This window comes from Arvicola amphibius, chromosome 1 (genome assembly GCF_903992535.2).
Source record: "Arvicola amphibius chromosome 1, mArvAmp1.2, whole genome shotgun sequence".
NCBI classification, from domain to species: Eukaryota; Metazoa; Chordata; class Mammalia; order Rodentia; family Cricetidae; genus Arvicola; species Arvicola amphibius.
This window is the reverse complement of record NC_052047.1, coordinates 17,297,420-17,313,031: the sequence shown is the minus strand read 5'-3', so window position 1 is coordinate 17,313,031 and position 15,612 is coordinate 17,297,420. Positions and strand designations below refer to the sequence as shown.

Sequence of the window (15,612 nt, the reverse complement as noted above, 5' to 3'; positions counted from 1 at the left end):
CAGGAAAACCCACAGAAACAACTGAGCTGGCTCCTAGGAACACAGAGTATGAACCAACAACCAGGGAGCCTGCAGGGGAAACACCTAAGCCCTCTACATAAATGTGTCAGCTGCGTATCTTGGTCTATTTGTGAGACTCCCAACAATGGGGTCAGGGTCTCTCTCTAGTGTTTTGGATGGTTCTTGGACCCTAGTCCTTATATTGGCTCACCTTACCCAGCCTAAATATAAGAGGTACTTTGTCTCACTGCAGCTTGATATGCCATGTTTTGTTGATAACCATGGGAGGTCTGCCCCATTTCAAACAGAAATAGAGGAAGAGCAAATTGAGGGGAAGTGGGTAAGGGTAGGGATTGGGACAGGAGGAGAAAGAGGAAACTGCAGTCAGGGTGTAAAACAAATGCATTAATTAACTTAATGAATACCTACAGAGCAAAATGTGAAAAGAAGATGTTAGAATAACTTTATTTCAGTTTCGTTCAATGGAGAGAAGGAACTGGTTCACGAGTTGTCAGGGCACCTTGTAGACTCACTTCTCAGCAGCTATAGTAGTGGACGTGTCTCTAGCTGGGTGCAGTCTCAGAGACTGTGGGCTCCGGTTCCACACATCAGGCATGTTACATGAAGACAGATGATACTGAGTAGCTTGTTTCGGCTTCACTCTCTACCAGAGTTGACCCAGAATGTTCAGGATCCCCAACTCCCCGCCCGGTCTAATTTCCATCTACTACTTCTCCTTGTTAGAGAGCAAGGCCTTATGCCTTAGTTCCCCTAAAATCCAATTTCAAAAGGAATTTCTGTTATACTTCATCCTTCTGGCAATCATTCTTCACAAAATGTCCTTCTGTTGAGTTTACTCCTAGGATTAAACATAGGATTATGATGTCTCTGAATGAACCATTTACATTTTAGTAAACATGGTTTTAAGTATCACCTGTCTCAAAATCAATTGTGATATTTCTATTTGTATTTATATAATACCCCAACATATCCTATTTTATTCAATTCATTGTATAATAACAGATAAATGATTATTTCATGATAAGATGAATTATTAATTTTCTATACATGATTCTATAGGACCTAGAAACCATGAAGTTCTTCATCTTTACCTGCCTTGTGGCTGTTGCTGTGGCAAAGCATGTAAGTGAACAGGGATACATGATGCTATGTCTTCATTTTTGAATTATGAGAAGAATGAACCTTTTACTATATGCAAAAGATGCAGGCATTGTGAACAATAAATAGAGATTGAGCCTGTTAACTTGGAATCTATATCAATGGAAGTATTGATAGTATTTCTTACTATATTGATTTTATAATGTACAAGAGAGGACAATCATGACACAAAGTGTCAACAATGAAAAGATACAGAAGAGTAGACAGAGAAAAGAGTTGCTTCCCTTCCAGAATATGTTGTAATTTTAGTTAGATTTTTCTGGAGAAGCCATTTCTACTTGCCATGTGTTCTGGAAGTATAAGAAAACCCCACCATCATAATTTGAATTTTCAAAGCCCAGTTGTCAATAAATTGATAAAATTTTGTCACTTTTAATAGTTTAGAATTCATGGTGACAAAATACACATGAGGACATATAGATCAGGCAAATGGCTCCATAGATAAAGCACTTGACACACAAGCACAAAGATGGACTTTGAATTCCCTGAATCCATATAAACTTCCAGTGGGCATTACAGCTGCCAGCCTGGAATTCAAGCCTTTGGAAAACAAAGACCATAAGACAGTGAATTCCAGAACAAGCAGACTTGCAAGATTAGTTCACATCAGGGAACTCTGACTTTAACAGAGATATTATCTCAGTGAATAAGGTAAGACAATACCAGGGAAAATGCCTCAGGTAACATGCAGGAACTGACACTCAGATCACATATGAATGCATGCCCCGTCTGCATATAAGCACATGAATACATGCACATACACACACACACACAACTATAACAAAAAATGACTTGAAGGGAAATAAGCATTAATAAGCTTGAATTTGAATGTAACTTAATTGCCAAAAAATTGAAAAAAGATGATAATAATAATAATGATGATAATGAAGATGTGAGGATGCCATAAAATGAAGATCATGTAGTAGGAAATACATTTTTAAAAGACTTTATTATCACAGTCTGGAGTTCAGTCTACATATATGGTGGTACCAACAATTTTTGTTTTCAACATTGTCTCAATCCTCATTCTGAACATAGACGTAACTCTCTAGGACACAGAAGTTAATATATACAGATAAAATAATAAGATGCTTTGGAAGTGTTATACAGGATCAGTATCTTTTTCTTACCTTTTTATAATTAGCTTAAACAGTTTCTTTTAAAAAAAATAACAATAAAAACTCATTCAGCTCATAGTGTATCAGTGTAACTATCAAAAGAAAGCTCAAGTTCTTCAAAAGTGCTTGTGTTGAAACAGGTCTGAACTGGTATTTGAGACTAAGATAACTTTTCAAAGAGAGTCCTTTTGTACTAAATTTGTCTAAGAAACTGTTTTTCTTTTATCTAAGCCATTTTTATTTAAGCATGTGTGTGTGTGTGCGTGTGTGTGTGTGTGCATGCCACAACATCATAAGGAAGTCACAAGACAGCTTAAGGGAGTTGGAAAGCTGTCCCTGCCTTCCACGCGGTCCTGAAGATGTACGCAGGTCGTCATGGTTGGTAGCAAGAACCTACGCCTGCTGAGTCACTTCACTTGCCCCAGCTTTTGTTTGAAATTTCCCTGCCATTTAGCAGAAAAAAAAAATAAGCTATAAAAAATTAAATCATGTTTTTTTAAATTTACATAGGTGGTAAAGGACCAATCCAGTGAGGTAAGGTATTTTATTATGAATACTAATTCTGGCACTTAACAGTAAATTAAATGTCTTTGCTCATTCATATTTTTATGAGTAGCAATAACACCCAACAAATCCATGGAAAAATTAAAATTTATCTATTGAAACTAAAAAACTATGGGGAAAATAAGGCAAAATATACAACAGCATCAGACTTGCATACTTTCCTTCCCCATGCTGATTGTCAAATCGTTCAGTAATTCTGACGTCAGTCTCGGACCCCCATTGTTGCAAATGATTATGGTGATTTGTTGCCTCTATTTCTAAAGTACTAAATACAGGCACATCTGCACCTGGGTAGGGCTCCGGTCGGTGGGTGCCTTCTTCACATGCTCCACTAATAGATTCTAGTTCAATGGCACCCAACAAATAGCTGTGCTCTCTGCCAAGATTTTACTTAAAAATCAAAGAAAAAGTTTTAAAAGATTAAAAAGAAAAAGAAAAACTGTTCCTTCTCTCTTTGCTGCTGTCATCTCAAAAATAATTACTATAAACTCTTGTATTCAATAGTCAGTGCTCATCAATACTTTGGGAAGTATGGGTAAAGAATTAGAAAGTAATCAAAATGCATTTTCATTTTTTTTCTAAGGACTCTACCAGAATCTACCAAGGAGTAAGTGATAGTTTCTTATATTAAATATATTTTAAAGTATTTTTCAAGTAATATGGCTATAAAATTAATGTCATTTATTTCTTTTCAGAAGTATAAGCAGGCCAATGATGTATTCTTCCAAACAGCTCAGGTAAAATTCATTCTTTAATATCTGTGCTGCACATTTGACTGTTATTTGTTCAACTTCAAACTCCAAATGGTCAATGTATTTACAATCTTAGGCAGCCATTATGCACTAATGTGAGAAGATCCCACAAGGATTATCTGCATCTCATTTCAAAACCACGTTTTAATGGATTATTTTGATACAACCCTATAAAGTGCAGATTAATTGTTAGTATACTTATCCTAAGAACAATGTGTATTCTCTTACTTCATAAATAATATTGTAGGGGTAATGTAACCAATTCTTTGTAAATTAGAAAACCCCAAGTAAAAATAGATGAGATATTGGAGGATGTTTGTTCATCTTCACTATACTTGATTGACAATGCTTCTATGTGATGTGAAATACGGCTACTATCCCCAGACTTTCCAGAACACCCCTCCCGACGTAAGCCAGAAGGTGGAATCTGGAGGCATCTGAGCATTAATCTGACCCTAGCTGCACTGGAGTCATGTTCCTTTATGTTCACCAAAACCTATTTACTTGCCTGATAAGGTGGATCCTTGCCATACATTTTCCCAAATGTGGTTAATAATCGGTGCCTATAAACCATGATTTAATGTGTAAATGGACACTTCTCTTTCATATCCCAGCTGTCCAGACCCAAATAATCACACAGAAACTATATTAATTACAACATCCTTTGACTCATGCATATTTATAGCTAGCTCTTACATCTTATAGTAACCCATTTCTATTCATCTATGTATCACCATGAGACTGTGGCATATGGGTAAGTTTTCAGCATCTTTCTCCTTTGGCAGTTACATGGCACCTCCCTGACTCCACCTTCTTTCTCCCTGCATTCAGTTTAATTTCTCTGCTTAGCTCTATTCTGCCCTGCCATAGGTCAAAGCAGCTTCTTTATTAACAAGTGGTAATAAAACATATTCATAGAATACACCGGTAATATCACATAATTAATGTTTTATCTCTATCCTCTTCCTCATTTTGCATATTAGTAATGGGGGGGGGGGGGAATCAATATGGATGTTAAGGTAGTTCCTGATTCTTAAGGAATATTGTTGATAAACCTATCTTCATGTCACCAATTCCTCTTTGTTTTCCTTTTAATTTATTATCAAGGTCTCTACTAGCAGTTCATCTAGTGAGGTAAGTTAGTATTTCTTTTGTGTTATTTTTGAGAAATAGTGACTTAACTATAGTGTTCTACAATAACTTGGTATTTCCAAGAAGAGAGATACACATATAAATATTCAATGGAAGAACATGGTCTCAAAATATTCCATCATACCTTAAATTGATTAAATTTATAAGATCATATTTATTATACACTGTTCTTTGCTATATATGTGACTACATGAGAAGCCGAATCAGGAACTCTGGGTTGGACTAAAAACTCCACATTTTTACTAAATCTTCAATATGATACTATCACATTAAATTTGAGAGCCATTTCATAGAGTCAGAAAAAGGTTTTGGTTAGATATTATGTGTGTTGCCAATACCTTTGGTTGATAACAATGCTGACAGATTGAAGTATGTTTGAAAAGGGCTGGCAGCACGAAATTAGGTCATAATCTGGAGCCTTATGACCTTGGATGGTGCCTAAACTCTTCACAGCCAATGCTCAGGAAACAGGTCTCAGCCTTTCTTTAAATTTAAGTCTCAGTCTCAGAATGGGAGCTTTCAACAGTATATGTCATGAACAAAGCCCCCTAATGCTTAGTTGACCCCACTTTCCAACATACATGCCGCCCCCCCCCCCGGTTCCTCTCTCTTACATTATTCAGGAAGGGAATCAGAATCTAAATCTAAAACCATGTATCCCAGGTTGACCTCTATAACAATCCTACTGCCCCTGTTTACAGGGTATGCTGGATTACAATCATAAGTTAACTTCATGGCTGGTCTTATTTATTTATTTTGATCACTTCCCTGCATTTCATGTCCAGAAATTTTTTAACAATTCTGCATAATGTAGTACTAATAAAGTGTTGAATTAAAATATATTTTAATTATGTCATTACTTTTGTAGAGGAAAAAAGAAATTTAGAAAGTTCTGATAAATTTTAACTTATTTCATTATTAAATGGCTTAATATCTTAGTACTGGGTGGTTGAATTCTGAATATTTAAATAATTGCCCCTGTTGGTCTATGAAAATCATTTATATTTAATTATTGCTATATAATTCAAGTAAAGCTACTTTCATATTTTTCCTTTAGGAATCTGCAGAGGAAATCAATGATGTAAGCAATTATAATTCAACTAACTAAGTTATTATATTAGCAACATTTCTGTCTGCATCTCTTGATATGTGTAATGTTTTCAATAGAAAATTGTGCAGACTGAAGAACAGAAGGTCAACCTGAATGAGCAGGTAAGTTTGTCATGATTGTATCATTTCTTCCCAATAAAATATTTAACATCAAATTTTGACGAAAACTGTTACCATATATGTGAATTAATATCTTTAAAATATGGAATTTTAACAAAAACAGGCAATCTTACTAAAATTTAAAACTCAGGAAAAGTGTTTTAACTGTTTTCCTTCAGATATCTGTGTAACATATCATTCATGTAATTAGTCAAAATGCTTCTCTTTGAACGAACAAAAAGATAGACGATTTAAGGTCAAATGCTACTAAATGTTCTCATTCTGAGGAACAAATATAAATGAAGCCCATTGCCACGAGACATCAGAATGTGCAGAGCAAGAATAAAGGAGACGCCTGAAACCAGGCAAATTCCTTCCCAACTTTAACTCCCTGAGCAGTTTTTGAACTCCTCCAGGCTCCATCTTCCTTCACCCAAAGTGAACCAGGGTCACCACAGCAGCAGGTCGTCAAAAGGACGTTAGAGGACAACTGCTGGCTTTGTAATAGAAAGTTACAAAAATAAACAAAAACCCAATCATTGTTTTTATACAAGAAAAATCCTTTCTAAGACTATCGTAGCAAAGTAGCACATTGTACTATTAAAAACTAGGTAAAATAATCTACTCTAAACAAATAGTTATCTAAAACTCTTTCTCACACCATGTCTATACCCTGGTAGCACTGTGCCCTTATACCATTTTCCTTTATCAGTGCATCTGACCTGACAAGCAAACAAAGATATATCACTGTTCTTCTACACATACACTCTATTATTATCTGTGTGGACTGAAAAGTGTCTGAAAATAAATGTGCTTTTCCCATCTTTAACACAAATATTTGTAGGCAACTAGCCACAGCCAAATAAAATTGGATCAATCCAAGAGGGGCATTCAGATAGTTAGTATATAAGACACTGCATCCATCAGCTCACGTTATCAGAAGTTATACTATAACAAAGAAAATATAAATATCACTATTTCCGGGAGCAGGCATCAAGCTTCTTGAGACATATGTGAAGAGAAAAAAATAGCAATGTCAAATATGCCCTAGACAACTCTTTTACTTTTGCGTAGCATTTTGCCCTTTGCGTAAAAATTTCCTTCTAGAACCCTAATCTAATAATGACTTCTATTCTAAAACTCACTTCATTCACTTTTACATTGCATTACAAAACAAAATGTCTTTTGCTTAGTAAACCTTAGTAAACAAAAATAAAGTTTTGATATTTATATAGATTTGATTTCATACAGATAGACTCTGACCCATAGAGAACAGACACTACATAAATACTGGTACATTTATTCCCTTCCAGAAAAAAATCAAGCAGTTTTCCCAGGACCTTTCTTGCGCCCAGTTTTGCACACCTGTTCCCCAACAGCAGATCAATTTGAACCAGTGGGCCCAGGGTAAGGCCATCCGTAATATTCCCAACCAGGTAAGTGGTGCATTTTTATTTGTTGCTTTTGCTATTACTTTCACTTGAAAACTAATTAGCTGAAGTAAAAAGTTCCAATCAGTTTAAATACAGAAAGTAAAAACCAAATTAATTTTTATAACATTTTCTGGAATGTAAATTAAAACAAACCATAGAGATAAGTTACTATTTAAAAGCACTATTAATTTTTAAAAAGGTAAATTATATATAAATCTCTAAAATGTGCATTTATGTGTGATATGATGTGGCTGTGACAGTACATCTGTGAAGCTGAGAATATTATCTTTGTTTTGAAAAGTAATCTGATGTCTAAAGAAGTCCATCCAATTGTTAAAGTTCTATTTGATGTTGCCACTTCAATAAGGCTTTTGGCTTAGAGAGGTCTTTGAAACAGGAGTAATAAGTGTCATGCAGCAAACAATGCAGGAGGTAAGATCTTATCTATAGCTTGAGATATGAAATCTGGTGTACAGGGAGCCAGCTGTTGAACTACCAAAAATAAGCTATATGGCATACGACCTTGCAGACATGACCTTCTCTGTTTCCTGTGTTCAGAGTGTGCATTACTTTTCTAACTCTCCCCTAGAAATAAGAAGCCATCACTGTCATTAAACCAAATAAGCTTTAATGTATTGTATTGAATACCGGATGATTATGAAACATCTTAAACAATGAAATCCTATGCATCTGAAATAGAAAGGCTTTGGGGTTTTATTATGTCCAGGAGATGGCAGCATTGGGAAGCAAAGATTGTAGATTAGTTAGTAGATCTCAGCTGTTAGCCAACAATCAAATGCACATTTTTCCCCCTCCAGAGCAGAACAAGAAATTAGTTAGTGCATAAATCCTTCTCACAATAATAATATTTCATGTTTTTGTGTTTGAATATCTCATATATTAGTAATGAGTCTGCATCTTTCCCTTCCTCCTCCATCCCATTCCTCAAATTAATGACTTTTTAATCCTTAATAAATTGTTACTTACAAAGCATAGACATATATTTATGCACATATGTAACCTCCTGGGTTTTGCTACTCCATTGGGAGGTTTGTTCATATATATATATATATATAGATAGATAGATAGATAGATAGATATAGATAGATATATAGATATATAGATATATCTTTAAAAAGAGGGTACTTTGATATTTTATAGGTAGTGCATTAGTTTCTTCTTTCTCGGTTACCTTAATAACTTAATAACTGTCTTTTTATTATTTTGTTTGATATTTGTCTTCTTAATAACTGTTTTTCTTGATTGGAGTAAATATAAGTTTATAAACAAGTGGTAAATATTCCATCGCTTTGTCACATTTTAATTCTTAAGCTATTTATACCAATGAAATGTTTGGTTGTTTCTTCTAGACTCAAGAATGTAGGTAATACCTGCTTTATATCATTATTTTCAACATGTATTTAACTAAGTATATATTTCCTTAACTGTGAAATATATAAGAATGTTAAAATATTACAGCATTCTTTATCACATTTCCATAGACAGGACTCTACAATTTTAAATATGGCAATGCTGTCATACATAACTACACCCTAAAAGAACTCTCAAAATAAGAAATACATTTGGAAAAAGTATTTTTTCAAATGTAGAATCATTTGTATGCAGCTATTAAAGTTGGCAATGAGTTTTTTTTTTTTAAGAAAGCACCAATTGAAGTAAGTTACCCCAAAAAAGGGCTATTATACATGTCTATCTAAGTAGGTCACACACTGAAAAAGTTATGTGTTTTTAGAGCAAGAATAAGACACCACCTCTGATATAAATTTTTCCCACAATGAAAAAAATTCAATACCAGATAACCTCACAGAAGAATTCCTTATTAAAATTATTTTTATGTAAAAAATTAAATTTATAGAAACATACAATTTTATATAACATTGGTAAAAAAAACTTTATGGGGACAGAAGAAAGCAGTAACATTTAAATTTAGCAAGAGAAATTTACACAGTACTGGATCAGAATGAATATAGTTGGCAGTCACTGAACAGAGTTAAGGCGTCCATCGACAGCTTTGTGAGCTGTGCTTCTCAAGGATGGAATCAAGTTCCCCTATCAGTGCTGGTTTCAAACGCTCTCCCTACTGATGTCATGTGCCCCTTGCCTAAAGGCATCCGGAGTGCCAGCCAATAATTGGCCTAGTTTTAGTCCCTTGTGCCTTACTTAGGATGAGTGAGAAGGACACTAGAATAAGTAATATTTTACTACAGAAATAATTTGGTGTATTATTTTTATTTCTCTTTTTTAAGGAATCCATCAGCATTGCTGTGCAGGTGAGTCATGACTATCAAAACTGCATAAACTTTTAAAGTTTCACTTTTAATTTTGTAGTTGTTTATTAGAAAAGAGTTGTTTACTTAGTATGAAAGCCTGAAGAATTAAGTTGAACCAAGTTATTTCCCATGAGAAATAAAGATCTTATTATTCAGTGGTTTTAATAGTTATAAAACCCTAACCGTTTTAAATGCATTATTAGTAGACTTTCTTAACAAAGCAAACATTTACCAACTTTTTCTGAAATTGTCTCTCATACAAATTTTACATAAAGCTCACTCAGGGCATAGATATGGATATTTCATATGCAAATACTTATTTAGAATAATTGCAACAAGAGCATGCTATTTAAAATGGTTTAGTATGCTAATGAAATTAAACACATGAATTTACCCATTTATTTAAAGCAAAAACAAGCATTATCTCACCTAAAAGATTTTAAACATCAGAAAAAAATGAGTAACATGGGTAAACTCAATTTAGAGTGAATATTCAAATAAAAAAATGTGCTTCTGTTATCTGAAAAACTCAGACATAATTCAGTGAACAAATCATTATGAGTGTGCATGTCAGATGGACAAGTGCTGCTATATCTAAGAATAAAATTTGGCCAAGCCATAAAGTGTTCAATTCAGTATGTATGTCATATATGTGTTTTCTTTCTTTAAGGAACTCCTGAGGAAGATTATTGATTTCGTAAGTTTTGTCTTTTTATTTTAGTTTTATGCAGTCACACATGGCTTCAAATGTTTATAATATGAAGAATGAGCATGCTTAGAAACGTCATTTATTAATAAGATTATTTTAGATGTGTGAAAGTAAATTTTTACTGGCTTATTATTCAAAATTTTACCTTTGTTGTCTGTGATTCTGTCAATAAAAAATTTTAATTATTTGTACTTGTATACATTTGAATTTTCTGTATTTTACATTGGTTTTATTACGTTCTTTGTTGCTGGCTTCATTTCACCTGTCACAATAATGATTGTGGTGGTGTAAGAACTTTCCTGTCAGGTGAAAGTTTATAATTCTGAGTCATTACAAATTTAATTATCTCTTACCCTCAAACTTTTATATCCAATTTATTTCTGAAGGACTTTTCTACTAATTCATCTAGTGAAATGATTATATTTTCTGATAAATCAACAACTAACCAATAGATTTAAAAGATCACATTTTTCTGCAGTAACACTTTCTAATAAATTTCCCATCTTACTAATATATTTTGGTATCATATATCAAATAATATGATATAAATATTCCTGATAATGAGAATTCCTTGTATAATACAATTAATATATACATAAGCATAAATCTCTTATTCCAACTATTGCACCATTGAATTCCAAGAAAATATTTAAAACCAAATTTAAGACAATAAATTACATTTTTATTTTAATTTTAATATGAATGTGTCTCTGAAAATCAATATGGTCTATATTTTTAGATAAGTACATGGGAAAATATCTGATGATCATAAAGTAGTTAGAAATATCAGGCTAGGCATATTTTTATTTTAAATTATTTAGATTAAGTACTCTCATAGTAAAACAGCTTCTCTCTAAAAGGTTGACAAGACCTAATTTCTCAAAATTAAGGTGTCTCAGTGATTAGTGTCAAACCCCAGCATTTACTGAGTCTAAAGCCACGCATGCCCCAGTGAACCAACAAAGGCTTTGTAGTCAGGAAAGTGAATTACCTGTCCTGTACCCTACTCTTTACAATACAGTGCTTTTCATTACTTTATTGTTGCTACCTACCATATCTTTATCTGAAAATAGTATAGGAATAGGCTAGATACTCTAAAGATTTTTGTACCATATATAAACTGTGCAATAGAATACTGGAGACACAAAAGTGATTTCATCAACTCTACCTATCAATGATGTGTCACAATTCTGGATCCACCATGCACTCACTCACTGGATATTAAAAATAAAACTTTCCATTTGTAAGAACTAGAATGCCCCATCGGGAAGTTGTATTTATCCTCTGGACTTCTCCAAGGTAAAGTAACGTCAGTAAGCTTTAAAAACCTTGAGAGGAACTATACACAAAGTTTATGAGATGGGCTATTCTGAAAGCTCTACAAAATACTCTAGAAGGTAATTCTGCATTGCAAATGATGCTAAGAGACTAACAACCCTATCAGAGGCATAGACCCCAGGGAATAAGTCATGGCAGATAATTCCGAACCTCTCAGACTATAAAAGTCATACACGCAAACGTAAGTTAAAAGTTGAGAAATTCATCAAGCTGATTAAAATGTTCTTATTTCATTCTGACATCCAAATTTCCTCTTTAGTCTTTCACATTTTTGTGTTTGTGTATAAATTATTAATATCTCTTAACTTATATAGTACATTTTGTGACACAAAAATGTTTATGCTGATTTTGATACTGGAAAAGTTTTATCTAGAGGGTTCTTGAAATAATTTAGAAAGTATCCATGTAGCTGGAGTTAGAATTTACTAACTTCTCTTCCTCTCTGTTTTTGAAGCTAAGAGTAGAGTATTGAGTGATTTTTTTATATTTTTATTCCTTTTAGATCAAGAATAACCAGTTTCATCGGTTCACCATCCCCCAGCTTCCCCAGGTTGTTCATCAACAGCAGATGCCTGTGACCTACTGGGATAGGCCATACACCTACCCACATGCTCCCTATGTGGTATGTGCACTGTGAAGCTATGATAAAATATAACATTAGTATATAAATAATACAATTAAGTATAATAAAAATTGTAATTGTTGGCTTTGCAAGAAAAGTTATGTAATAACATGAAATATGCTTTACACAAAAATAAAATAGTTTAAATACAAATTTTCAAGGACATCAAAAAATCATATTATTTAATCTAAGTACTTAGAATTGTATCAAGAACACTAATTGTTGATTGTAAACATCACCAATAACAAAGACCGCCAATATCCAATACACTGATATTGTATTTAATTTCTTACATAGAGCATTTTCCAGGAAAATTAAAGATTAAAAGTAGACAAAATTCATTCCTTTTAATTCATATTATTTTAATTACATGTAGCTTGTGTGTCTGTGTGGACACATGCATGTGACTGCATGTGCCCACAATGGATAGAGGTGCTGGATCTCCCTAGTTCTGGAACTATAGGCAGTTATGAATTGGTTCTTGGAAAGAAAAATATGAAGTCTCAATTTTTGGGCCTTCTCTATATCTCGAGTTTTTGAGAATTAATATCCTCTAAGTTACTCTAGCTGTTTATTGAGGTAGAACCATTGAGTATTATTAATTTTAATTTTATAAAAGACTTCAACAGTTAAAGGGCCAGAGTGAATGTGAGGCGGTCCTCCGTGGTTCTACTTCCCACCACTTAATAAGAGCCCTGAGTTTGGAATGCTTTTCCTCCAGGGACAAACAGAGTAAACTATGGAACAAAAAACTAAAATTTTGTATAAATATTAGTGATTTGACTTTAAAATCTTTAGACTTGAGTCCCATATGTGACCATTATCTTCAGAATACTTCCAACTTTTGCTTCTTGGATTGTGTCTCTGGGCATGAAGCAATCATTAGACAAGCTTCAGTATAGAAAATAAAATTCATACTTTAGGTTCAATGTGAGATGCTTAAAGAATATGAGATCCATGAGGTGAAATGCAAATATCCTTAGGGAGTTAAAAATGCATTGTACTTCCTTCTTCTTTCAGAGATGCTGCTAAGATTCTTGAATTAACTGCTGTATCCTAGCCATAGGTAATACATCTTGGCCCTGGACATAAGCAATGCTTTTAACAACACTTAAAAAGCTTTGCATGCAACAGCCAGAAAAAAAAATCACACTTCAACTGCTTACCAAAACTTCACTGATGTATTTTAATTTTGTTGTAAATTCTTGATTTGCAAATCAGTTATCTGTGGAACTTGGATACATGTGCTAATTATGGGTACTTAAAAATAAATTATACAAAAATTCCTTTGTCGAACAGAATTGGTTCAAACAGAAGTAATAACATCGGCAGAAATTGTCAAAAGCATAAGTGGCCATATTGGTATACACTTGATACTTTCCTTTTACATTTCACACAAAATGTCTTCCTTGAAGAAGATAAATCTGTCCAGCTTTTGTACAGAGAGATTGATAGGTATTTGTGAACATGTATTCCTATGTATTTTTCTTTAAAATTTTAAACCATTTATAATAATATTTCCTTCTTAGCATCTAAGAGGTGGATCTGGTAGTGTAAATATTTCTCAATTATTGGAAAAATTACATATAATACCTTTTATAAATGTATTGAAGAATTTAGACCCTAAGTATCATTTAGACAATCAATAATTATTGATAGCTACTTTGGCAGCATTAGTATATCAAACTACTTTTTCATCAATTAGTGTTAATTAATAAGAATTATATCTGGCCCCTCAGTATTTTTGAATGTTCATATAAATCAGACATATCTATGCATATGGTATATATTTTGATAGTACATATATTTTAATAATCTAATATTTTCTTTGTTCATAGGTTTGAGTAGAAAATTGATTTCTGCATAATTTCCCCATCCTTCATATCGTCTCCTACTATCAACATTCCCTTATATGCTTCTTGAAAAGAGAACAATATTGAGCCAAAATAAAGTGCGAGAGTGTGATATTACCTGTGTTGTTAATACTTTCTTTGTGAATAGCATTGGATGTGCCAGTTTTAGATTATGGAACAATGTTGACTGTGTTGCCTAATTGAGGTTCTTTCAGTACCAATTCTGAGATAAGAACCAAAATATCTCTTGCCAAAACATTAAAATTTTAAATGCATTTCACTGTGTGATCTTTTCACTCAGTTTCGTCATACATTGAGACCAGGCTACTCTTCCTGAAACAACCAGTTCTATGAAAATATCACTTAACCAACCATGGAGGGAGGACACTGAAATAATTCTGTAAAATTGAGCCCATTAATTAAGTGGTTCTCTTTTATATTTGAATGACTGCAAATTTATTGGCTTCAATCAATTCCATGTCCTTACCATTGAGCACCGATTCTTTAATTTTCCTTTTTTCTGCAGCTGTACATAGCACCCTACCCCAAGATTTTATCGGAGTTCTCACAGTAGCCATACCCAGTAGTTGAGTGGATATGAACCTGGAGAAGTAAGTCAGTATCTAAGAACTGAAACATTAAAAGAACTTCTCTCAAGAGTTTAGACTTCTCTGAACAAACATCGAGTGCCATATTTAGCGAGCAACTTTGCAGATGTTTTACGGCAAAAGCAAAGACCGCATCTCATCATGCTCACATTTTAATCACTGAAATAAAATAACAAAGAAAAAAAGAGCTAGAGGTGATGTGGTACATGGTGCTGACCTCACTAAGGAAGAATACACAGAACAACGAGAGGCACTTTTAGAAAATGCAAGCGAGTCAAATGCTTACAGAAGCTGGAAAAACTTTGAGAAGTGAGGTGAGAATTAGATCTGATGGAGCTAGAGGAATATAATTCTAACAGGAGAAATAGTGCAAACAAATTCCTGCAACAAGTAAATGAAGGCAGTGCATAATGTTGCTAAGCCTCTTATCAAAACATCAGAGAATGTGTGGAAAGAAATTCATAAAAATACATCAGTGAGGCAGAGGTGTAAATTACCACGGCATTAAAACTGGCATTAATCAGCTTATTTAATGTGGTAGCTCATTAAAAATCATACGCAAAAGAAAGTCATTATATAATATTTATTTTGGAAAGGTGGAAAGCAGGGAACTATTGTCCAGTTACTTAAGGTTTCTCCTCTCACATTTATTTGGTTTTGTTTCCTTTATTCTCATCTGGACTTTATCACAGACCTTTTAAATATCTTATTTAATAGTGCACATTGCCTTTCTACCATTGATAAATTGAAATACTGAAGATTCCTGGTTCCATAAACCCATAAA

At 33.4% G+C, this 15,612-nt stretch overlaps 1 protein-coding gene across 1 annotated transcript; it reads left to right on the top strand.

Annotated features, from left to right (window-relative positions):
• The first annotated feature begins 1,092 nt into the window (after nucleotides 1-1,092).
• On the top strand, nucleotides 1,093-14,211 carry LOC121677108 (alpha-S2-casein-like A). The gene is made up of 7 exons (XM_042054615.1): nucleotides 1,093-1,143; nucleotides 3,557-3,598; nucleotides 5,933-5,977; nucleotides 7,288-7,410; nucleotides 9,675-9,698; nucleotides 12,248-12,367; nucleotides 14,206-14,211. Exons 1-7 carry the CDS (start codon nucleotides 1,093-1,095, stop codon nucleotides 14,209-14,211), a joined length of 411 nt encoding a protein of 136 aa, XP_041910549.1.
• Nucleotides 14,212-15,612: the final 1,401 nt, after the last annotated feature.